The sequence below is a fragment of the Melanostigma gelatinosum genome, assembly GCF_949748355.1.
Source record: "Melanostigma gelatinosum genome assembly, chromosome: 16".
Lineage (NCBI taxonomy): Eukaryota > Metazoa > Chordata > Actinopteri > Perciformes > Zoarcidae > Melanostigma > Melanostigma gelatinosum.
In genome coordinates, this window is record NC_136649.1 from 19,781,395 (window position 1) to 19,802,914 (window position 21,520).

Genomic DNA, 21,520 nt, shown 5'->3' on the forward strand with positions numbered 1-21,520 from the left:
ATTACAGTAAAAAGTCTCTGATACTTCCGGATCAACAAGTTATTTTTACAAGGTATTTTTTACTTTCTTTGAGTTTTTACATGTTGTGGTACTTTGTACGTGTACTCCACTACATTGCAGAGAGAGGAATTTGACAGCTAAAGTTCCCGTTACTTTTCAGATATTTTATACACGGTGCAAACTGTCGAATGAGCTAAATTACTTTGTATATTAAAGACATTGTAATGTTTGGAGTCAAGTTGGTTTAACTATTTTAAAGTAAGAAGCAGGCGTCATTAAAGTCTGTAAACTAGCTCAGTAATGCAGTTATACAACAATGTGTATTAGGATTAGTACTTTTACTAAAGTCAAGGATGTGAGTACTTCTTACACCACCGCTACTACATTTACTGAAATACTACTTTGGTGCAATTTTGAGGGAATTTGCTTGTGTACTACATTTGCATTTCTTTGTACTTTATCTCCACGACATTTTCAGAGGGAAATATTGTCGTGTTTACTCCACTACATGTGTTTATTTGACTGCTGCAGATATTCTACAGGTCATTTTTAAATACGAAACTTGATGTTAGATTAAAGGACTACAGACTGCCTGAGCCCCACCTGCAGCCACAGGTAGAACACATGACACGCCACTGAATTTGTTTTGATTTCATGTGACGGTTAGACACTTGCCAAAATCTATTTCTATAATCATTTGTTCAGAAAACTGCTGATAACTGAATACAACAAACCGAGTCGTTCCCCTGATTTGAATGGATTTATGATCGCTCCTCCTCAGTCATTTGTGGTAAACTTTATAATTTACACGACTATAAATACTTCACCCGCTTTCACCATCCTCCTCAGTTTCACTCTGTGCCAGTGGGTGAGAACAACTGGGTGCTTCTATGAATAGGAGTCCTTGGCTTTGAGCTACAGCTAAGCCATATTTATCAGAGGTCTTTCTCTTAACACGGAGCTTTCACAGCAGAACAAAGGCTTTCAACTCACGTAACGACTTATAGTTCAACTTCACCTCTCAGTTCGAAATCCTGCCCAAATGGAAAGCCTTTATTTTACTGCAAAGTGAAAACGGTAATTTCACAGTGCATCTAACTTGAGATACTCTGTGTGCCAAAAAAGCAGTGAATGCAGAGACTGTCTGTTGACGGAGTCCGTCCACAGTATGGAATTGCAGAAAGCTATTATTAGCCTCTAACAAGCCGAAGATGAAGTTGAAGCTAACTAACTGCACTGCAGCTGGGATCCATGATGCTGTATTCGGTATCTAGAGGAGTGGCACTAAAATGGCTGATACTCAATGTGCAGTGAAGGTCAAGTCGCCCATCTCTATAAATATAATGGTCTGTCCCCCAGGATGTTCCACACTGCTTTGGCATTTCCACCATCTAAAGCTCCACCGCGGCTCTGCTGACCGCCTCAAATCTGCTACAAATTTGCGTGTGATTGAATGCCACACAGGCACCCGACTACTGGCAGGCCTCTTATGATATTAGTGGTGATACCGATGGGAGGAGGGGTGAGACAGAGGGGACAACACACACACACACACACACAGAGAGAGAGGGTGTTTATGAATGGAAGGAATGAGGTTTTCCTCTGCTGGCTGTAGTGGCTGTCATGTGGCTGACCTCGATATCATTTACAGGGGACACTGAACACTGCAGGTTGAACAAAGAGCTGATACAAACACCACATAACTATTAGACAAACCCTGAATCCTGCAGGTCTACAAATCTCACTTGAAGCCTCATTAATTCATTACAAAAAAAACCACCCCGTCACTTTTGATCAGTCGACCACCGTTTAATTCATCCGCCAGCTCTCTCAAACCAGGCGTACTTTGTGCCATTATCACAGCAGTACCTGGGGAAAAAATAAAATCTTGACATGATTGTGTGTTTCCATGGCAACCATGCCAATGTATGTAGCACTTTTCTCGGTTCCTGTCTACATATATAATTACCACCACACATTACAGCACCAAGACTGCAGAAAAGAAATGAGCACACGGGCTTCGAGCACACAGTGCGTCAGTATGTGATCATACAGGTTATAAATTCTTGTGCTGATGGGTATTAAAATAGATACTTTCAGTTTTAATTAGAGTCAAATCAAATATAAAGTAAAGGCAAATCTTCTCTCTTTTAATATAAAATGCCTTAATTTAGGTCCTATGCATTCATCACAACATGACAAATACTTGCAAAATTGGATGTCACTGTGCACTCTGTTTAACTCCTATATGTAGCCTATTATACTATAGCTGAAAGGATTAGTCAGTAAATATAGTAACTATTACCATCAGAAACTATATTGATAGTTGATTAATCCATTTTTAAGCAAAAAAAGCCAAAAACTCATTCCAGGTCTCAAATGGGAATATTTGCGGTTTTATTTTTAGCCTTCTAGAACAGTGAACTCAGTATTCTGGGGTTTGGACCAATGCTGAATTCTTTCCATAGACGATTAATCCAAACAATTAATAGTTTAAATAACATGCAAATTAATAGATTAGTCTTCTGTGACATTAAACTAAAGATATTTGAGTGTGTGACACAGTTTGAACAACTTTTAATGGTGAAAAAAATAATAAATTAATCTAGAAAATAGTCAACAGATTAATATTTAAGTAAAAATAATAATTTTCTGCAGCTCTAAATTAGTAAACAAATATTAATCTTGTTCCTTTTTCTTTGTGTATTTTTTATTTCCCCAAATGCTTTAATTTGGGGAACAACATATCACAAAACTATGTCATGATGTGATCAAATCCTCACGATACAATTCAACTTAAAGTCCACACATTGTATTAACCTTCACATGTCAATGATAATTCAGCTTAAAGCTTAAGTTGTCTCCTCCTCATTCTATAAACATGAACATGAGATACATTTGTGAGCTTAAAGATGAGTGGAACTCGCCAACTTTCACTAAAATGCGGCAGCTCTACTGCATGCACACGGTCCACTGTACATTTGTCCTCACATGATTTGCATCCTCACGTCTTTCTGTTGTTGTTGTTGTTGTTGTTGTTTCGGGGATCAGCTGTCATGCGGGGTCCCAGGCTGGGGGAAAGCCTCCCGAAGGGGGGGAAATGCACGGACGTGAGAACCCCTTACAAACCCCCCATCTGCACGTCATGGAACATTTGCAGAACAGGGACCTCCCACCTCAAAGGCGTGCAACAGAGAGCAGACACAACAGTGAGACCTGCCTGCACCGGACGCACCATCTTAGGTGACTAAATACACCTCTTTGTATCGCGGATCGGCGGCGGCAGGAGCTGCATAATTACGGCTTTAAAACCCAGTATGGGAGCAGAGGCTCACCAGTCACTGTGCAGCGCGCAGAGGCTCACCAGTCACTGTGCAGCGCGCAGAGGCTCACCAGTCACTGTGCAGCGCGCAGAGGCTCACCAGTCACTGTGCAGCGCGCAGAGGACCAGTCACTGTGCAGCGCGCAGATCACTTCGTTCCACAGACCTTTGTTCTGATGCATGACAGGGAGTCCTGTTTTCCTGGGTCGTCCGTGCACAGCAGGGGAGAAGAGATCAGTTTTGCGCCGTCAGCGTTCTCAAAAATGTCACGCAAGGCCGGGGTGTTATTACAGATGTGGGCAGCAAGGGGGCGCTAACGGGACGCCATACGTTGTGGTATTCCAGGAGCGAGACGGTCAAGCTGATACAATCAAAATATGTATTAAAACATATAAACATACACATGCAAATATTAGATTAGGTGCTTGAAGACTTCATTTATTTTATTAAAACATTTCCTCACATGTAAAACATTCACCACAGCACTGAACAATGCAGCAGACTGCATCACAATCACATACAAATATTCAGGCTTAAAAATAATCCCAAAGTGCAGAACAATTGCTGAATGTTGCATATACTATTGGTCAACCTAAAATCACTGATGTAAAAGTTTGTAATCAACAAGCGGAATCTGCAAAGTAAGTAATGTTGAATAATTAATCATTTGAAGTACAAAGTACAATATTGGCTTCCATAATGTAGTAGAGTAGAAGCATGTAGTGGCATAAAATTGAAATACTGACAAAGTACCTCAAAATTATACTTAAGTACAGTACTTGAGTAAATTTATTTCATTACATTCCACCATTGGAGCTAGAACAAAAATATTTTTATCATAGAAGTTAAAGATCAAAACCAGTGATCATGTGTTGATGTTAAAAGTTAACAGTACATTTGATGTACAGTGTTCAGTGTTTAAACATATACAGTACAACGCCGGGTCCTTCTCTCGGCCTGCAGCTCTGTCAGTTCCTCTAGAGCTGATCTGGTTTCCCTTTAAGTGGCACCTGTCAGCTTCAGTGTCCAGGCCCACTGGCAAGGCATCTGGTTGATGGACAGCTGGGGGAGGAGAACCCGCAGCCCACTGGGCTTAACAGGCTCCCACTGCAGAGGCCCATGGCCGACAAGCACCACCTTTTTGTGAACAAAGGCAACACATGAACAACGTTGACAGAACGAGAGAAATAGAGAGAGCTGCTCTGTGAACGAGTCAACCTCATTTCCCAGGATGCAGTGCGGTTATTGGACATTCCAGCAGCGTTAGACCGCTATATTGAGCCTTTAATTAAATACTGGCTCCGTCAACATGATGGAGGTTCTTCTCTGACCACAGCTACTAAACCGTCTGAAAAACCAGCTCTACATTAGTTTGTTTCTTTGCCGATTTTATTTATTTGTGTCATCAATTTATGCTATTAGATCTGGAACTATTAGTAAATTATCTGATTAGTCAATTCTTAACTATTTCATAAAATTGTTTAAACGTTGAATACTTTTTAAGCAGTTGTTCTTTGGTTCCAGCTTCTCCAATGTGAGGATGTGCTGCTATTTCTCTATTTTATTTCATAGAAAACTAAACTATTTAGGTTTTTACACTGACTCTAAAAACTGTTCCATTACTTATTTATGAATCAATTAATTGAGAAAATAATTGTTAGATAAATTAGCAATGAAAATAACAATTATTTGTAGCCTAATGTGCTACTATAATTCTTTATGTAAACCGGTGACATGCATACCCGGAGCCTCTGTACCACTGAACAGTGAGTTATAGTTACAGCATTAAGCGGCTGCTAACGCTGCATAGAGAATGTCGTTATTGTGAGTCAGGCTGGAGAGCTCTACTGTCCTAAACATACGTAATATAAGGCATTAAAATAGTCACATCGAACGGATATTATTGATTATCAGCAACAAGAAGTATGCTATTGGTGACTTCAGTTTAAAAACATAAGTGGCTGCCTTCAAATACCATTTAAATCAAAGCCTAATCAGAGCTGACACTAAAAAAACAACACAGAACATGAACAAATAATTTTTAATAAGGATCCCTAAAATATGGCTTTTTAAAGAATGAACCAAGTAACACACTGAACCGGGAAATCTTGCAGCCAAAATATAAACGTATTGGTAAACAATGTATGTAATGGAGAGATGACCTCAAACATATCTTTGGCATTTCCGTGCTGCAATTTGTTACTCAGCAGTCGTGATATTATAACAACAATTACTCGACCAAAGCTCTCGTCTTACCTGAGTCTGTCCTTGAGTAACCGCAGGTTCATTCAGAATCACTGATCCATTGTTGGGCCACTCCAGCAAAAGCGCAAAGATGCTCTTCTGCTGTGGTCTGAAAGTGTACCTGTAATTACATACATATCATTATTCACAATAAGTCAGGCCTCTGTATGAGCTTAGAAAACATCAACAGTATTTGATCTTGTTTCACTTTAGGGAAAAACTAGTTATCTATTCCAGAGAAACCCACCAGACGGTCGGAGTGACGGCGTCCTTCTGAACCCGCCATGCTGTTGTGTTGTAGATAGACTCCCCGTTCACCTTCAGCCACTGACCCATCTGCCTCAGACGCTCCTCAAAGATGGGAACGATCCTTCCGTCGTGTGTCGGCCCGATGTTCATCAGCAGGTTTCCCCCACAGGACACCGTCTCCACCAATGACTGAAACACCAGGTTGGATTTTATTGCACAAAGCTTCTTTAAAAACTAGAGGACGCTGATCCCTCAGAGCAAACGGGACTAAATCCTAATTCCATAGTCAATTTTGAATTAAAATAATTTAGGTTACAGCTTCTGAAATGTAAATATCTGCTCATTTTCTTTGTTGTCTAATATAGTAAACTGAATATCTTTGGGTTTTGGACATCGTCCGTCATGTCATTGATCATAATAAGCAAAATTGTCAAAAAAACAACAACAACAACAAAATCAATATACTCATAGTTTTAAAGGGAGAGTGTGTAGGATTTGGTGGCATCTAGTGGGGAGGTTACAGATTGCAACCAACTGAATATCTTTCCGCTCACTCCAACCTTTCCAAGATTAACGTGGTAACACCGTACTGTAATACTTAACACTTCTTCAGCAGCAACAGAAGTCTGATGGCGGCTGGCGGTACCACGGTTTTGCACTCTACGGCTCATATTACCACAAGTTCACAAGTGTATCAGAGAACTACGGTGGCCTTCAGGTAACAAAAAAAAATAAATGAAAGGTTCTCTCTAGAGCCAGTGTAGAAATATAAATATTATATTCCATTTCTACTCATAGAATCCCCAAAATGTTACACGCTGGCCCTTTAAGCTAAATCCTCAATACGTTTAATCAATCTTTACGTAATAAAACTGCATTCAACTCTCACCGCTACCAGCTGCTGGGTGGTGAGGTAATCGCTGAGGGGAGCGTTGCGTCTGTAACCCCAGGACTTTGTGTCGATGGTCATGCAGTTTTCCCACTTGTGTTTGAGCAGGTGTCCTGGCTGGTAGCGATCAGTACAGGTGTAATATCCGCCGTGTTTGCAGATGGAGCCATAGCCCCAGCGATCATTCGTCACCACCGTGTCTCGTACGGGACTGTGAAGACATACAAGTTAATATCCCGCTGGCTGTGTAAAAGGATAAATCCAATAAAACATACACTCACTGTACGAATTCATAACTACCTGTCATTATAGAGCCAGGCTAAGAACCCTGTGCTGTTCCAGTACTTGTCAGGCGCATCTCCGTCCCCATCAGACCACAGCACCTCCGGTTTGTACTTGACAATGAGCTCATAAAGCTCAGGCAAAGTTTTAGTGGTTGGAAAGTAGTTTGTCGTGAAGACATTGGCAGCGTCCTGTTCAAAGAGCGGATTAAACCACTCAAAGAGAGAGTGATACAGCCCTAAATGCAGGTCGCTGTTAGCACGGAGGGCACTCGCCACCTCCTCCACCAGATCTCTTTTCGGTCCAACATCCACTGCGTTCCAGTTCCAGGAGTTTTTTGAGCCCCAGAGTGTGAAACCTGAAAATATAAAGACAAAACAATACATCTCCTGAACTGCAGAAAGGATGCAGCATGGCACTAACACTCAAAATATGTGGAATTAGCTCCTCGTTTTAGTGCTCTGAAATGATCTGACCATGAAAATAACTTAAACTAGAAAAAACAAAGGCAGGATGTCGATCATGTCTTGTACCTTCATGGTGTTTTGTTGTCAGGACAATGTACTTGGCCCCCGATGAGGCAAAGATGTCCGTCCACTCTTTGGCATCAAAGAACTCAGCGGTGAACAGCGGCGCAAAGTCTTGATACTTGAAGTCTGGAGGATAATTCTTCTTCATGAAGTCAACATACGGCTTTGCTTTTTGACCCTGCCAGTATTTCCTGGAACAGGAAACAGACACAAAACAGACTGAAGGAAGAGCCACATTTGTTTTCTTCCATGTAATGCATTTCATGAGGAGGCCCTCTGTGATATTATTCACTGCAGTAGTCGGGATCATCAGCCCTCAACATCCGGGAATTTTGTTTAAAAAAGTTCTGCAGCCAAATTCACAATTATAAAACATTTACATATCGAGAGCCAAGTTAATAATCATTACCTGGATATCAGCAGCAGTTCCCTAAACTTCCCCTGTCTGTAAAATTGAAACCATAACATGAATAAATGCAAGAAACCCAACAAAACTCACCAGAACCACTCGCTGCCGAAGCTCGGGACAGAGAAGACCCCCCAGTGTATGAAGATGCCAAACTTGGCCTGATCGTACCACTCTGGCAGCGGTCTGGAGTCGATAGACTCCCAGTTCGGTTCGTATTTTGTTGTTCCGCCGGTGCTGATAAACAGCATTGACAACAGGAAAGAAACTGTTAAACTTCCCATTTCAGGTAAAAAAAAATCACAACAATCTCGAGAACCGTGTGTGTGCATGAACAAGCTCAACGGTAATGTTTAAAAAGATCACATGATAAATCTAAAGTGCAAAACAGGAACAACCTCTGAACATCAGGGGATGGTAATGTGTAATACTTCTTGATGACAGTGGGGATGCTTGATTTGGTCACCATCGTCGGTGCACCGAGGAGGTTCACCCGTTCAACCAATCAGACGGAATGGAGCGCCTCTTCCCCGGGCAGCACTGCGTTATACATCGCGCGCTCATTCGAGCTGCACGCATGCGCGTTCCGCCTCACTTTGCGGAAGTAGGTTAATGTTTTGAACAAATACGTTACCTGTTGTGAAAAATAAAGCTATCTTCCACACCCAGGGCAGATTTAAGAATACGACGAAAGCTCTCAGAGACGTTTAGTTATATCAATATCCAGATTTATTATATCAAAGCAATAGATTCGTTATCAACAAAGTTATTCAGCCAACACAATTAAACATGCATGGGCTCTAATGATTTTCCTCGCAGAGGTCCACCATAAGACACGCTTGAACACATCAGCGTGACCCTTAATATATGGGGTCCGCCCCCTTGATACATTAGTCAAAGTCAAAGATGCAAACGTATCACGTTTAAGCCGTGTATTACGCTTGGAGGCCGTGAATGTCCATTCACCTTGGCCCCTCCCAGAAGGCATCTTCTTCCGTCAGTGTGTGTGAAATGTTGTCGACTGCGGGGGGGTGACTGGTTTAATACAGCCCGAGGCTGCTGGGCCTACTCTACGCTGCCGGCCCTGCTCTTGTGACGCAGTTAAGCCAGTGATCTGCCAGTAATCTTCCACTGCTGCTCTCTCGCCCTACTGTCTCATATGAGTACTGCCTGAGTCACTATTAAAGCTAAGACTATTTAAGCTGCTATAAGCTACTGGTTATTAGAACTGCAAATAAGCTAGTGTTTAATTAAGCTGCATATAAACTAGTTGCTAATTAAAGCTACTCTATCCCTACTAATTGCAAACAGTAGAAGGTGTAACCTATTACACCTTAAAAGGAATATTTTCTCAACAAATCCCTCTCTTGACGTCTGAAGGACGTCACTTTCTTTACCTTTCTGTCCTGTTACACGCATGTGTCTGGCTCTGCCTCATCTGACCCTACCAGGCTGATCTGCTAGTCCCATGCGGGGTAGGCCCTATAGGGAGGGGGTGGTGGTGGTTCCTTGGAGAGGGCAGTGGTGATGAGACGGCTAACCAAAGAACGAATACAGGGTATTATACAACATCCACATGATACCAGTATTGCAATGAACATTCCCGCTGACACTGCTATTGACAAGATCAGGTCTTTCCATTTTCCAAACATGGTTTCCATCCACTTTCCAAATGGATTGTCTATCCCTGATGCCTCCTGCATTTCTTTTGACAGTGCCTTCAGACTATTCAGTGCTTTGGTGACTGAACCGTCCGGCGCAGTGTTGTTGGGGATGATAGTGCAACACAGGTCTCCAAACATTGAGCAAACACCCCCTTTTTCAGCTAACAACATGTCTAAAGCCATTCTATTTTGCATAGTTATAAGAGAGGTCGGCCCGAGTTGTTCGGCCATCCCTTCAATTGCGTCCCTAGTAAGGTTAGCAAGACGCAAGACATTGTAATGAACATAGTTTATGCGGTCCACGTTTTTGTTGGGCGTGATCGGAAAGAAGGCTGCGATTATGGGGATGTTTTCAAAACCTGCTGCGACTTGATCTGCTAGTTTGTATTCGTTAGGAACGCCTCTTGGGATGCCTATAGAGTCTATATAGGTGGGGCCTTCGGTGAGCGAGAAGGTACTTAAGGTAACCCCTCTTTTGATGATGTGTCGCCTTCTGCGTTTGGTGAGAGAAGTGGCTCGATCGCTGGGTTGTGTTAATCTGCGGCCTATTAGGGTGAGGGGCATTCCGAGTCTGACCATTGCACAAGTCCCAATGGTTTTGGTCGCTTCTATTCTAGGCACTAAACGCAGACTTCCACAGTAATAGAATAGACCTGCTCTGGCCCAGGGCCCAATGTCTGAGCCATCGCGGGTCTCACTGCACCAATCAGGGGAAATTTTGCCCACATTCAGCTGTGGTCTGACTGCTGCGAAATTAAAACACATGTACCTGTTAGCCTGACCTCTCATGGCGGAAAATTGGCCCAATTTTGTTTCATTCACGATAGGTGGAAATATCGCGGCCAGTGTGGTACAATCGGTGGGCGTAGCTTGTCGTGTGAGACCTATCATACAGGCATAGCCCTGAGGATCAGTTCTCGGATAGAGAGGGGCCGGTTCGGTGAACATGGCAGGTCGGGCGGAGGCACAGGCCACGCACCCTGTCATTTTTAGTCTTTTAGCATTATCGGTGATCCACTTTAACCAAATATTATCATTGCCATAGCCTGTGGTCATTCGCAAGACCTGTAGGGGAGTCATTTCGGCATAATCTTGAGAAAACACTACTGGAGTGTCGTCAGCTGCTAGGATAGGCTTGGGCTGGGTGTGTTCGTTCTTTCCCTGGGGGAATATGTTGATCTGGATACCGGCGATGGGATCTTTGTATGCGATGTCGACGCCTAAGATGATCCATGCCCTGGTGCTACCGAAAAGACCTGCTGTGATCTTGTTTATCGAGAGGGTGAGAGGGTTATTTGCGGCGCTAAAATCTCTCTGTAGGCTAATTTTGCTCCACCATTCGTACTGGTGGGTGGTGGGGTTCCCTATACCATAGGGGACCCATCTCCCGGTGTACTTCGTTACAAGATCCCAATGACTGCACCACCCGCCCTCAACCGGTCCGGCCTTGCCGGAGAACTCGCAGCCCCTCACTACTGGGTATGTGCCACAAAGATAAACATTATAGCCCTGCCAATCCCTTGGGTTGCCCTTGCAGTCTATAACATTGCACAAATCAAACGTGAATGCCCTGGTGGAACCCGCTGTGTAATTCAGAATGAGTTTGGCTCCACATGCTGGTGCATGGATTAATGTTGGGGTGTCACGTCTTACTCGGCTGTGAGTCATCGGGGATGGAGGGGCGATTGAATGAGACGGGTGTCCCTGATACTTGGTTCCCCAGATCAGTAAGGCAACTAGTATGCCCCCTCCCAACCCCATTACAATCCATTTGGTTTTTCTATCTATGGCCATGTCCCCCCCGGTGGTTGGGGGATCCCTCCTCCCAAACCAATTACCTTGCATTTTGCGTCAGATCACCTCGGACCTCTGCTAAAGGTCTGGATGGCTCAGGTGCTGGGGCACAGTGTGTCAGGTGGTGCCAAGGGGCTCCTGCTTTACCTATGACTTGGACCGAGTGTGAAGTAACCTCCTTCACTTCGTACGGCCCTGTCCACCTGGGGTCAGCCCACTTTCTTTTATGAACTTTGACCCTGACCCAGTCACCCACTCGGATGAGATTTTTCACCTCCTCCTGGTCAGCCGCACTGGTCCGCTGGACCTGTTTGGAGAGAGCCTCCGTGAGAGTGATTAACGCAGTCATATATGCCTTCATTTCTACTTGCTGCACATCTAAGGCCGGTATATGACTACCGTCTCTTGGAGGACCAGGCATTTGCCTCCCTGTCATTAACTCATGTGGTGAAAGATGCGTCTCATTTCCTTGTGCGCTCCTCATTGCCATTAGAGCTAATGGTAAGGCTTCAACCCATGTCAGCTTTGATGCTGCACATGTTTTCGCTATTTTCGATTTCAGCGTCTGATTTGCCCTCTCTACCAGTCCTTGTGACTGTGGATGATACACTGATCCATAACTATGTCTGATTCCTAGTCCGGCTTCCACTTCCTGCAAATGCTTATTACTGAAATGTGAACCATTATCGGACCTTATGCATCTAGGAACCCCATAGCGAGGTATCAGTTCTGTTTGCAGCCACTTTATGACTGTCTGCGCGTCTTCTCTCTTGGTGGGAATTGCTTCCACCCATCTTGAAAATCTGTCTACCATTACCAAGATGTACCTCTTTCCCTGCACTCTGTTCTCTAGTCCCATGTCCGTGAAGTCTATGCTGATGTCCTGGAAGCAGGCTGATGGTACAGGATAAGAGCCCATAGGTGCTTTGTATGGCTTCTTCACATTGTGATCCCCACAGGTGGTGCATTCGTCGCAGAAGAGAGACACCATACTCTCCATGTGTGGATGCCACCACAATGCTTGCATTCTTTGCAGTGTTCTTTTCTTCCCCTCATGCGTTGGTCCATGTGCCTCTGATATCAGTGCGACACACAATTCTGCCGGTGCTACCACTCTGCCATCATGGGATCGCCAAAGTCCATTTTCTCCTCTTGTTGCTCCTCTTCTTTGCCACTCGGACCATTCGTATGGTCCAGCCTTCTTCTGTATGTCAATCAGTGTTTTCTCAGTGAGTGCTGGCTCTTGCACGGCTGCCTTCAAAACCATCTGTTTTGGTCTGTATCCTCCCACTTCCTTAGCAGCTTCATCTGCCATGTTATTTCCCACACTTATTCTGGTCTTTGTTTTACCATCATGTCCTTTGCACTTCATGATTGCCACCCTCTTTGGTAGGCTCATAGCTTCCACTAGTGCCATGATTTCCTTTTTGTGTTTGATGGGTGCGTCCATTGATGTCATGAATCCTCTTCTTCGCCACATGGGCCCATCAACGTGAGCTGCTCCATGTGCGTAAGCAGAATCTGTGAAGATGTTTACTGATTTTCCTTCTGCTATTTTCAGAGCTTGTATGAGCGCTTCGACTTCTGCCAGTTGCGCTGATGCTGGTTGAGGTAGGATCCCTGATGCTACCACCGAGTGCTTTAGCTCTTCGCATTGTCTCACCACAGCATAGGATGCTATGTTTCCTTCTTCTCCTTTGTAGCAACATCCGTCCGTGTATAACCACATTTCTGCTCCTAGGATCGGTGTGTTTCCTAGGTCTGGCCTCAGTTTGTTTTCAATGATTGCCCTTGCTTCGCAGCTGTGTGGTTGATCTCCCTGTTGTAGTGATGATGCCATATTGATTCCTCCTGTTTCATAGGCAATGTGTGATCTTGTGCATTCTTTTTGAATTTTCGATTTTCTTGCAGCTCCGAACGTGAATTCTTTGCTTAGGAGGAATGCAGCCACACCATGATGTGTGTGGATTTTCAGAGGGTGGCACATGACAATGTGGGATGTTTTCTCAATCGCCTTTGCAATTGCCGCCATGTGTCTTGTACATGTGGATTGGCCCACTTCCACGGGATCCAGCTTTGATGAGTGATACATGAGTACCTTCCTTTCTCCCCCTCTTTTCTGATACAACACTGCATTTACCATCCCTCCTTTTTGTTCAGAAACATCTAGGTGGAAAGGGAGTGAATAGTCTGGAGCTTGAAGTGCCGATGCATGTGATAGAGTCTGCTTGAGAGTGGTGAACGCTTCTTCTGCTTCCGCTGTCCATATTAATGGGGCTGAGGTGTTTCTAGTTCCTGGTTCCTTAAGCAGGCTTCTGAGGCAGGTGGTGAGGTCCGCGTAGTCAGGAATGTGACTGCGAGAGTAGCCTGTTAGACCCAGGAATGCCAGCATATGTCCCACGGTGCTAGGTCTGTCATGATGGAGAATGCTTTCTCTGTGGGCTGGGCTTACTGCTAGGCCGCTTGATGAGAGAGTGCGACCTAGGAAAGTGACTTGTCTTCTACATGTTTGGACCTTGGTTTTCTTGACTTTGTAGCCTTTTGAGGCTAATAGTTGCAGCAGAGTCTCAGTCGTCTCCAGGCACGTGGCTGCTGATGGGGCAGCAATCAGGAGGTCATCCACATATTGTATGAGGACGACACCTTCCGGCACATCTATGTCAGACAAGTGTAGTCTGAGATGATGGTTAAACAACCCTGGAGAACACCGATAGCCTTGTGGTAGGCGAGAATAGGTGTACTGCTGGTCTTTGAATGTGAATGCAAACAGTGACTGTGAGTCTTTGTCCAGTGGGATGCTGAAGAAGGCGTTAGCAAGGTCAATTACTGTGAAATACGAGTGCTGTGGGCTGAGGTTTGTCAAGGAAATGTGTGGGTCTGGTACCGGATATGCGGCAGGTATCGTGGCCGCATTGATTGGTCGAAAATCTTGTACCATCCGCCATCCTGCGTTGGTTCCGGCTTTCTGTACTGGCAATATTGCTGTGTTGTATGGTGACTGAGTTTTCACTAACACTCCAGCGCATAGCAGTCCGGCTATGGTCGGAGCGATGCCTGCGATTTGTTCTGGCTTTAGTTTGTACTGTGGGTGCCAGATAGGAGGTGCCAATGGATCCAGCAGCGCCACCTTCACAGGTTTGACTGTTGCCAATTTTCCTACATCATAAGGGCCTGTCGTCCATAGCTTCTTAGGTACGCCTTCTAGTAGAGCTTCAGTGGCTGGATGGTCAGTGCATGGTCTACCATGATGTCGTGGCAGTGGTACATGCTCAGGCAGTGTGTGTTCTTTGGTAGTGATGACCCATCGCCACATATCTTCTTCTGTTGCTTTCAGCAGTCCTGCTGTATCTGTGTGCACCCATGATAATGTTTGGGCTCTTTTTACCATAGGACCGAGTCCTCTGGCCTCTTGTCCAAATCCAACCGCTAGGGTGACATGTGGAGCCGATTCTTTGCCGAGACCATACCACTTGGTCTGAAAATCATCCAATATCACTGCCGCAGCCACTCCTTCTTTTCCACAATACACATCTTGACATATGATTGATGGAGTTAGGTGTGCCATATGGTTGTCCCAATCCTCAGCATATGGGCAGTCTGGATCTTCCGTGACATTCATAGTGCAGTGCACCTCTGGCAGAGGAGCTTTATATGGATGCAGTCTTTGAATTCGCTCTCTGTGTATGTTGAACCAGTACTGAATTGTAGGTGTGCTTGGTCCTGTAACTAGACATCTCAGCCAGTATACTTCTTCATCCAATGATTCCACATTAATGGATGCTCGTGGCATTGTTAGTATTCGCACCGGCATTGATAGTGTGCTTGTGGGGGGAGGGTCCAGTGAGACCTGGACTCCGTCGTTGTTTAACCATATTGTTAGGCCCAATTTTGACATCAGATCTCTGCCCAGAAGGTTTACTGGGCAGCTTGGAGCGGATAGGAAACTGTGTGTCCACTGTTGATTTCCTATCTGCACATTTAGAGGTTTAGTGCACCACTGGCGTTCTGGCGTGCCTGAGACCCCAACCACTGACACATATTCCGATGACAGGACTTGCGGAGACCTGAGGCTGGAATATGTTGCCCCTGTATCCACCAACAATGTGTGTTCCTGTCCATTTATTGTGCAAGTGAGAGTTGGTTCACTTGCTAGTTCAAATTCCATAGTGTTGGTGCCAGGTGGTTGTGGGGTGTCCTAGTAGGGGCCCTGATTGTAGTACCCCCACTGTGTTTGTGGTGCTTGGTTGACATGTTCTCCAGAGCGAGGGTCAGTTGGCGCCCATAGCTCAGTGCCTCCTAGTGGTGGCTGGTATGGCTGTCCAGCTTGATTTTGATTTCTCGGACCCTGATTGCCTCTCCCTCTCTGGCCACTTCCTCTTCCTCTGGGTCCTCCTCCTCTTCTTCCTCGTGGTGGGCCACGCGAGCGGCAGTCACGTGAGTAGTGACCTGGCTTTCCACAGTTGTAGCAGTAGAAAGCTCCTTGGCCCTCCCATTGGGCGCCCCCTCTTTGTTGGTTCTGCTCCAATGATGGTTGTTGCATCATCATCACCGGGAGCACTTGTTCTGCTTGTGCTTCCTGTTGGGTCATCTGTTTCTTTTTATTCTTCGCACTCTTTTGAGCCCCTTCAAGCTCTGCTAGCTGTCTCTTCATTAGTGCCACTTGCAGTGCTTTGAGCTCCACCTCCGTTCCTTCCACCGCGGCCCTGTGTTTATCATAGTGATGCAGTACATGTTCTCTCCATGCAGGTTGAGTGAAGGAGGCAATACCCACTGTGTTTCCAATTGCGTCTCTTACTTTTTCGGGCAAGCCTTTGGTCACCATGCTCCTCCAGAGTGCTAATGATGTTGGCGATGTATCTGGGGACTCTCTGAAGATTGTTCTCCACACTTGCTCCGCACGAGCTAGAAGATCGGCAGCAGCCTCCCCAGGCTTGGCCGTGAAGGTGGACATTTGGCTGTGGTCTGTTGGAGTAGGGTACTCTCTCCTTAGGGACCGATGTAGTTCCTCCCTGATACTGCCTATTGGTGTGGAGTCTGGCAGCTGGTCCGTTCCAGCTGCAATTTCAATTTTGTCCAGCGTGTGCTGGTCAGTAGCTCGGGCTAACAGGCCTCTGTAGTCACCCAGTGCTAGGCTGTGTGTTGACGTGAATGTTCCCAACTCACTGATCCATGGCTCTGCTCCTGAAGTTAGCGACGGCAGTGCGGCCAGCAGTGTCGTCATATCCATGAAGGAGAAGGGGGTGAATGCCATTCGACGAGGCGCGCCTGCTGTTGGAGCCGGCCTGAGGGGCATCATGTGGCTGCGGAATGGTTTCCCACTTCGTGTTTGTCCCGCCTCCTCGGCCGTGCCTGTGAAGTCTCCGTTGATTTTCAGTTTCTTTATTGTCTTCACTGGTGTCCGTAGCTGGTACGCTCCTTCCTCCTCCTCTTCTTCTCTCTTATCTCTTGCTTCATCTTCACTTGGGTCGTGAAAAACCGAGTCAACCCCGCCAGCTGCCTGCTCACCCTCCCCCTCTATGGTGAGATCTGCCATCTCTGCTGGGAGCGGCGCTGTTGGATGGATCAAGTCAATCAACAGACGTGACTCTCTTCTTTCTTGTATTACCTGCATGCGCTTGATGTCGTTGACGAGGCGCTCTATATCTGCTGATTCTGCTGGTGTCAGTTCCTCATCAGGAGCGTCATAACGTGCTCCGCTCTTTCGTCTAGGTGTGCTTGGTGTTTGAAGCTCACGGAGGCGTTCTTCCAGCACCTTCACTGTTCTTTCAACTTCCTTTGCTTTTCTTCTTCTATCCTTCTCTTGGGGGGAAGTCAGTATTTCCAGACTTCCTCCCTCCACTGTGAAGAATCCTTTCAGTTCTCCTTTTGTCACCTCCCTCTGTGGGGCCTGTATGAAGGGGTTGGAGGACACCCTCTCGGGAGGTGGAGGTGGCAGGTCAGGATACAGATTGCTTTGTTCATGCTCCTGCTTATTTTGGCTGTTAGGAGCATCGTTGTCGTGTGGGGGAGGGGCTGAGGGGTTTAAGGACGGAAATATGCCGCTGACATCTCTGGCGGCCCCTAGTGGTAAGCCTACTGCTCCAGCTGCCAGCTTCATCTCGTCCTTCTGTTCTCCCATGGGCATCGGCTTCCCGTCCATCCTCTTTGTGTCATAGTTAAAGCACCTCTTGATGTAGGGCCAAACTCCTCTCTCTTCATCTACTTGAGTCGACGCCCTCCTTTTCCCCATGTTAAAACTTTTAGGATTTCTGTTCTCCCATGCCTTCTTCTTCTCTTCGTAGTGTTTCAGTACTTCTTTGTTTATCTGTTGCAGCTCTTCTCCCGTTGGGGGACTCCCACGTTCTCCGTCCCAAATGTCTTTATCTTTCCATCTCTTTATCATCCTCTTAAATGCCTCTTTCTCCACCGGCCAATGCGTCTTTCTTCCATTCATTCTGCTCTGATTCTGGACCTCATTCTCCAAACTCCACAGATAATTGCTCACTCTCCCTGCCATGTCAAACTTCTCTGCACTGTTCACTGTGCACTGTGATTTGAAATATAGAATTTTGGAAGTAGTATTCTCAAATGTCCACTAGATGGAGCCAAGCCTCCTGTCAAAATGTTCCTGTTGCCCCTAGCAACTCTCTGTGTCCAGCTGGTTGCTTATCTCCAACCTTGAGCCTCTTGTGGCCTTGTTCTGTTTTCGCTCCTAACTTTGTTTAGTCTCCCAGTAAACTAAAGTATTAACCCCCAGCTGTCCCTCACACATACCAAATTAAAACCATTAAAACCATTAAAACCAACCCCTCTGAAATATGCACAAATCACGTATCGATCTATTCTAATGTTTTATGTTTGTGTTTGATAGCAACGGGTGTGTCTCATATGCGGTCATATGTGTCTACTTTGCGGAAGTAGGTTAATGTTTTGAACAAATACGTTACCCATGCATGGCTACGTTGACTGCCACTGTCATATCTCTGCGGGGGATTTTGACAAGGTATGCTCGCACTTTAAAAGAACACGAGAGGATTTTTATATCTGAAATATCTTCTAATGTGTTTGTTTCTCTTTTCGTTGGCAGGACATAGAGGAGGTGGTTGAGAATTCAAAAAAGGTGAGCACGTGTCCGCTGAGAAGCATTGTCCACAATAGTTATTGTGGTTTTAACTTTTGCTTTTATTGTTTCCAGGCTGGGTTGTTGGCTCTGTTAGCCGTGGCCGAGCATGCTGGGGAATTTGAGAAGATTATTGAGTTGTCACAAAGGTAGTTATTGGAGCGACATGATTTTAATTTCACTTGTGTCTTTGTTTTCTGACGTTTTCACTTTATTTTTCTAGGTTTCCAGGTTTCATTTTTCCCTGTCTAGGAGTCCATCCTGTTCAAGCGGTTTCCCCAGAGCAGCAGAGGGGGGCTTCTCTCCAGGTGGGCTCGAGTTTAAAGGGTCAGCTCACCCAAATTATTACAAACAAAACATATTTCCTCACTCACCTATAGTACAGATACAACGAAGGTCCTGACCGCCATCCTCTCTGATCCACACTGTGGATACGTGTGTGTGCTCGTGATGAACCTACATTTTCATAATCTTTCTCCATTTTGTAATTCTACTAATGTAGCTTTAGTTGACATACTGTACATTATCTTTTTGCATGTTCTATTAAAACTTTATTTTTTGACCCTAACTTAAGAACAACAGTATAGAGATGATAGGAAACGAGGGGAAAGACCTGCAACACATGTCAGATGTGAACGGGTTCTTTATCTGAATAGAGGGTCTATTCGTTTTATTGCTTTATAAATAACAGTGGCTTGAATATAATTTTGTTCACAACATTGAAATACAGCAACACCTCCTTCCTGAATCAATGTCCTCATTATTCTGGATGATCCGCAGAAAACACTTTCTTACGGTTAGTAGCTCCAATGAAAACCGCTCCAGAGCCACATTGTTCCTGGAAAGACGTGTTGCTGCTGCTGATATTTTTTCAAAATGTAATTTTCAATGCGCAGCGCAAACACAAGTCCAATCACACCCACAGTGTTGGGGTGGTGGCAGGAATCTCAGTGACCGATAACTCAAAACCTGGACAATTCCATGAGGGGTCAGTGAGAAAATGTGTTTTTTTAGGAATTTGGGTGAATTTCTGTAGTTGTCACGTTGGAGTGAAGGAATTAAGGATGTTTTTCCTTTTCTCTCTGCAGGATCTAGATGCGGCGCTACCCATAATAGAGAAATACAAAGACCACCTTGTGGCCATTGGGGAGGTAATAATCAGTATCTCTGATGTGACTTAATCGAACAGCAGTTTGCTGTCCTGGCTTTCTTTTGTGTTAACCGTTTTTTCCCCATCTGTTGCTTTAGGTTGGTTTGGATTTTACACCCAGATACGTCAGGGGTGAGACTGACAAAGACAGCCAGAGGCAGGTTCTCATTCGTCAGGCACAGATAGCCAAGGAACTGGATCTCCCTCTGTGAGTCTTACTGTAGAAGATGTACAATTTTTATTTCAGCTTAACAAGTTAGTGTGTGTCCCGACATTATATTAGGTGAAAAGGCGCCCGTACACTGATTAGATGCTCCGCAAAAACATTTACGAGTATCATTACGCCTTCGTCAGGTACTTCATGTCATAACGTCGTCAAATCAGTGCCGTGTTTCCTGACACTGTTTGAATTTAAGAAATCCACTCACACACAATCCTTGACTTTGAGAAATCATTTAATACATATGAACAAACAACTATTAGTGGCGTTCTCTGAATTTGATAAATTGTGCAGAAGTTTTTCATCAAAAGACCGTTAATAATACAAGTATCTGCATTAACATAAAATACATAATATGTCCTCTAACAAACATATTTGTATGTTTATTTAATTTCTAGGAATGTTCATTCACGGTCTGCTGGGAGACCCACCATCCAGCTCCTGAAGGAGCAAGGTAAACATTTAAGCTTAGACTCTTGTGTTTACTTGAGTGGTTTAGAAGTTAACTGCAGTTCCTCTAAAATGTCACTAGGTGTCGAAAAAGCCCTGCTTCATGCTTTTGATGGGAAGCCATCTGTCGCCATGGAGGGAGTGAAGGCTGGATATTTCTTCTCTATCCCACCCTCCATCATACGCAGTGATCAGGTACAACAGAGCACCTGGTCTGGTTACATGTACTCTGTATCACAACCTGTTCAAACAAGCATTCTGTTTCCTGACTCATACATATTCCTATTTGACATTTATCTGTGTAAATAAACAAATTCATTGTGAAATTTGATTTTACAGACACTGTTGCAAATTGTATGAATGAATGTCTGTCGTTTGTATATATGAGCAGCTAAACTACTTAGTCTCATCAGACAGCACTGACATGTTGGCTTGTTTGACTTTATCACATTGAATGTCAATGATTGATGATGGTTATTTTGTGTGTTTTCCACCAAGAAGCAGAAACTTGTGAAACAGTTGCCGTTGGAGAACATCTGTCTCGAAACAGATTCACCTGCTCTTGGGCCAGAAAAACAGGTAAAATGTTTTTTACTTATTTGCATTGCATGTTCTGTTTTCAGGAGGATATTTGCAATATAAAGCTTTTATGTATGTATTACGTACGTATACGTATGTATATATGTATTTGATATACATATTTGCAACTAAACTACAAGTTTTAGTCACACACACGTATGTCTCGTCATTCTTCTTCTGTGTCCTGAATGCAGGTGAGAAACGAGCCAAAAAACATCTGTGTCTCTGCCGAGTACATCAGCAAGATTAAAGGAGTGTCGCTGCAGGAGGTGATGGAGGTGACGACACAGAACGCTCTCCGACTCTTCCCAAAGATAAAGTCTGCCATCAGACCCTGACAAAGCCTTAAAATGTATTTCATCAGTATTTTAATGTGGTAGTCTGATTGTCCTGAAGTGTATGTAAATCAGAGTCTTAAGCTAAAACACCTTCATGTGAACTATAACCTATTTATTTATCTCCAGTAAAGAAAGATAAGGTAACAATCTAACACACATGTTGGATATTTGTCGTGTGTGATACATCTGAAACAGCCAATATTTCATAAACATGTTACAAAAACAACAGCTGACATCCGTGGTCATTTAAACATTCATATCATTGTAAAGTGAATAATCATGATATGCCACTGTTATTTTTTAT

At 44.5% G+C, this 21,520-nt stretch overlaps 2 protein-coding genes across 3 annotated transcripts; one reads left to right on the forward strand and one right to left on the reverse strand.

The window, feature by feature from the left end:
- Positions 1–3,748: 3,748 nt before the first annotated feature.
- On the reverse strand, positions 3,749–8,327 carry fuca2 (alpha-L-fucosidase 2). Its single transcript, XM_079287310.1, has 7 exons — positions 8,016–8,327; positions 7,520–7,707; positions 7,005–7,344; positions 6,705–6,915; positions 5,814–6,004; positions 5,579–5,687; positions 3,749–4,459 (listed from the first exon to the last, which is right to left on the reverse strand). The coding sequence occupies exons 1-7, from the start codon at positions 8,252–8,254 to the stop codon at positions 4,322–4,324; spliced, it is 1,416 nt and encodes a 471-aa protein (XP_079143436.1). The 5' UTR covers positions 8,255–8,327; the 3' UTR covers positions 3,749–4,321.
- A 9,953-nt stretch (positions 8,328–18,280) lies between these two features.
- Positions 18,281–21,318, forward strand: LOC306790341 (putative deoxyribonuclease TATDN3). Of its 2 annotated transcripts, none has more exons than XM_079286535.1 (10): positions 18,281–18,362; positions 18,447–18,479; positions 18,555–18,628; positions 18,703–18,787; positions 19,568–19,630; positions 19,728–19,837; positions 20,248–20,303; positions 20,382–20,494; positions 20,798–20,878; positions 21,073–21,318. In XM_079286535.1, exons 1-10 carry the CDS (start codon positions 18,309–18,311, stop codon positions 21,214–21,216), a joined length of 813 nt encoding a protein of 270 aa, XP_079142661.1. In that variant the 5' UTR covers positions 18,281–18,308; the 3' UTR covers positions 21,217–21,318. The 2 variants fall into 2 exon arrangements, with proteins under 2 accessions (XP_079142661.1, XP_079142662.1); XM_079286536.1 differs by having other exon boundaries at positions 20,801–20,878.
- The last annotated feature ends 202 nt before the right edge of the window (positions 21,319–21,520 follow it).

Coding starts and splice junctions, on each gene's coding strand:
- fuca2 (XM_079287310.1), bottom strand. CDS start 8,254: ATGCACACACACGGTTCTCGAGATTGTTGTGATTTTTTTTTACCTGAA. Junction 6,005..6,704: donor CCACCCAGCAGCTGGTAGCG/GTGAGAGTTGAA, acceptor CTGGTGTTTCAG/TCATTGGTGGAGACGGTGTC. Junction 5,688..5,813: donor GCCGTCACTCCGACCGTCTG/GTGGGTTTCTCT, acceptor ATGTAATTACAG/GTACACTTTCAGACCACAGC.
- LOC306790341 (XM_079286535.1), top strand. CDS start 18,309: ATGCATGGCTACGTTGACTGCCACTGTCATATCTCTGCGGGGGATTTT. Junction 19,631..19,727: donor ACCTTGTGGCCATTGGGGAG/GTAATAATCAGT, acceptor CTGTTGCTTTAG/GTTGGTTTGGATTTTACACC. Junction 20,879..21,072: donor CTCTTGGGCCAGAAAAACAG/GTAAAATGTTTT, acceptor TCCTGAATGCAG/GTGAGAAACGAGCCAAAAAA.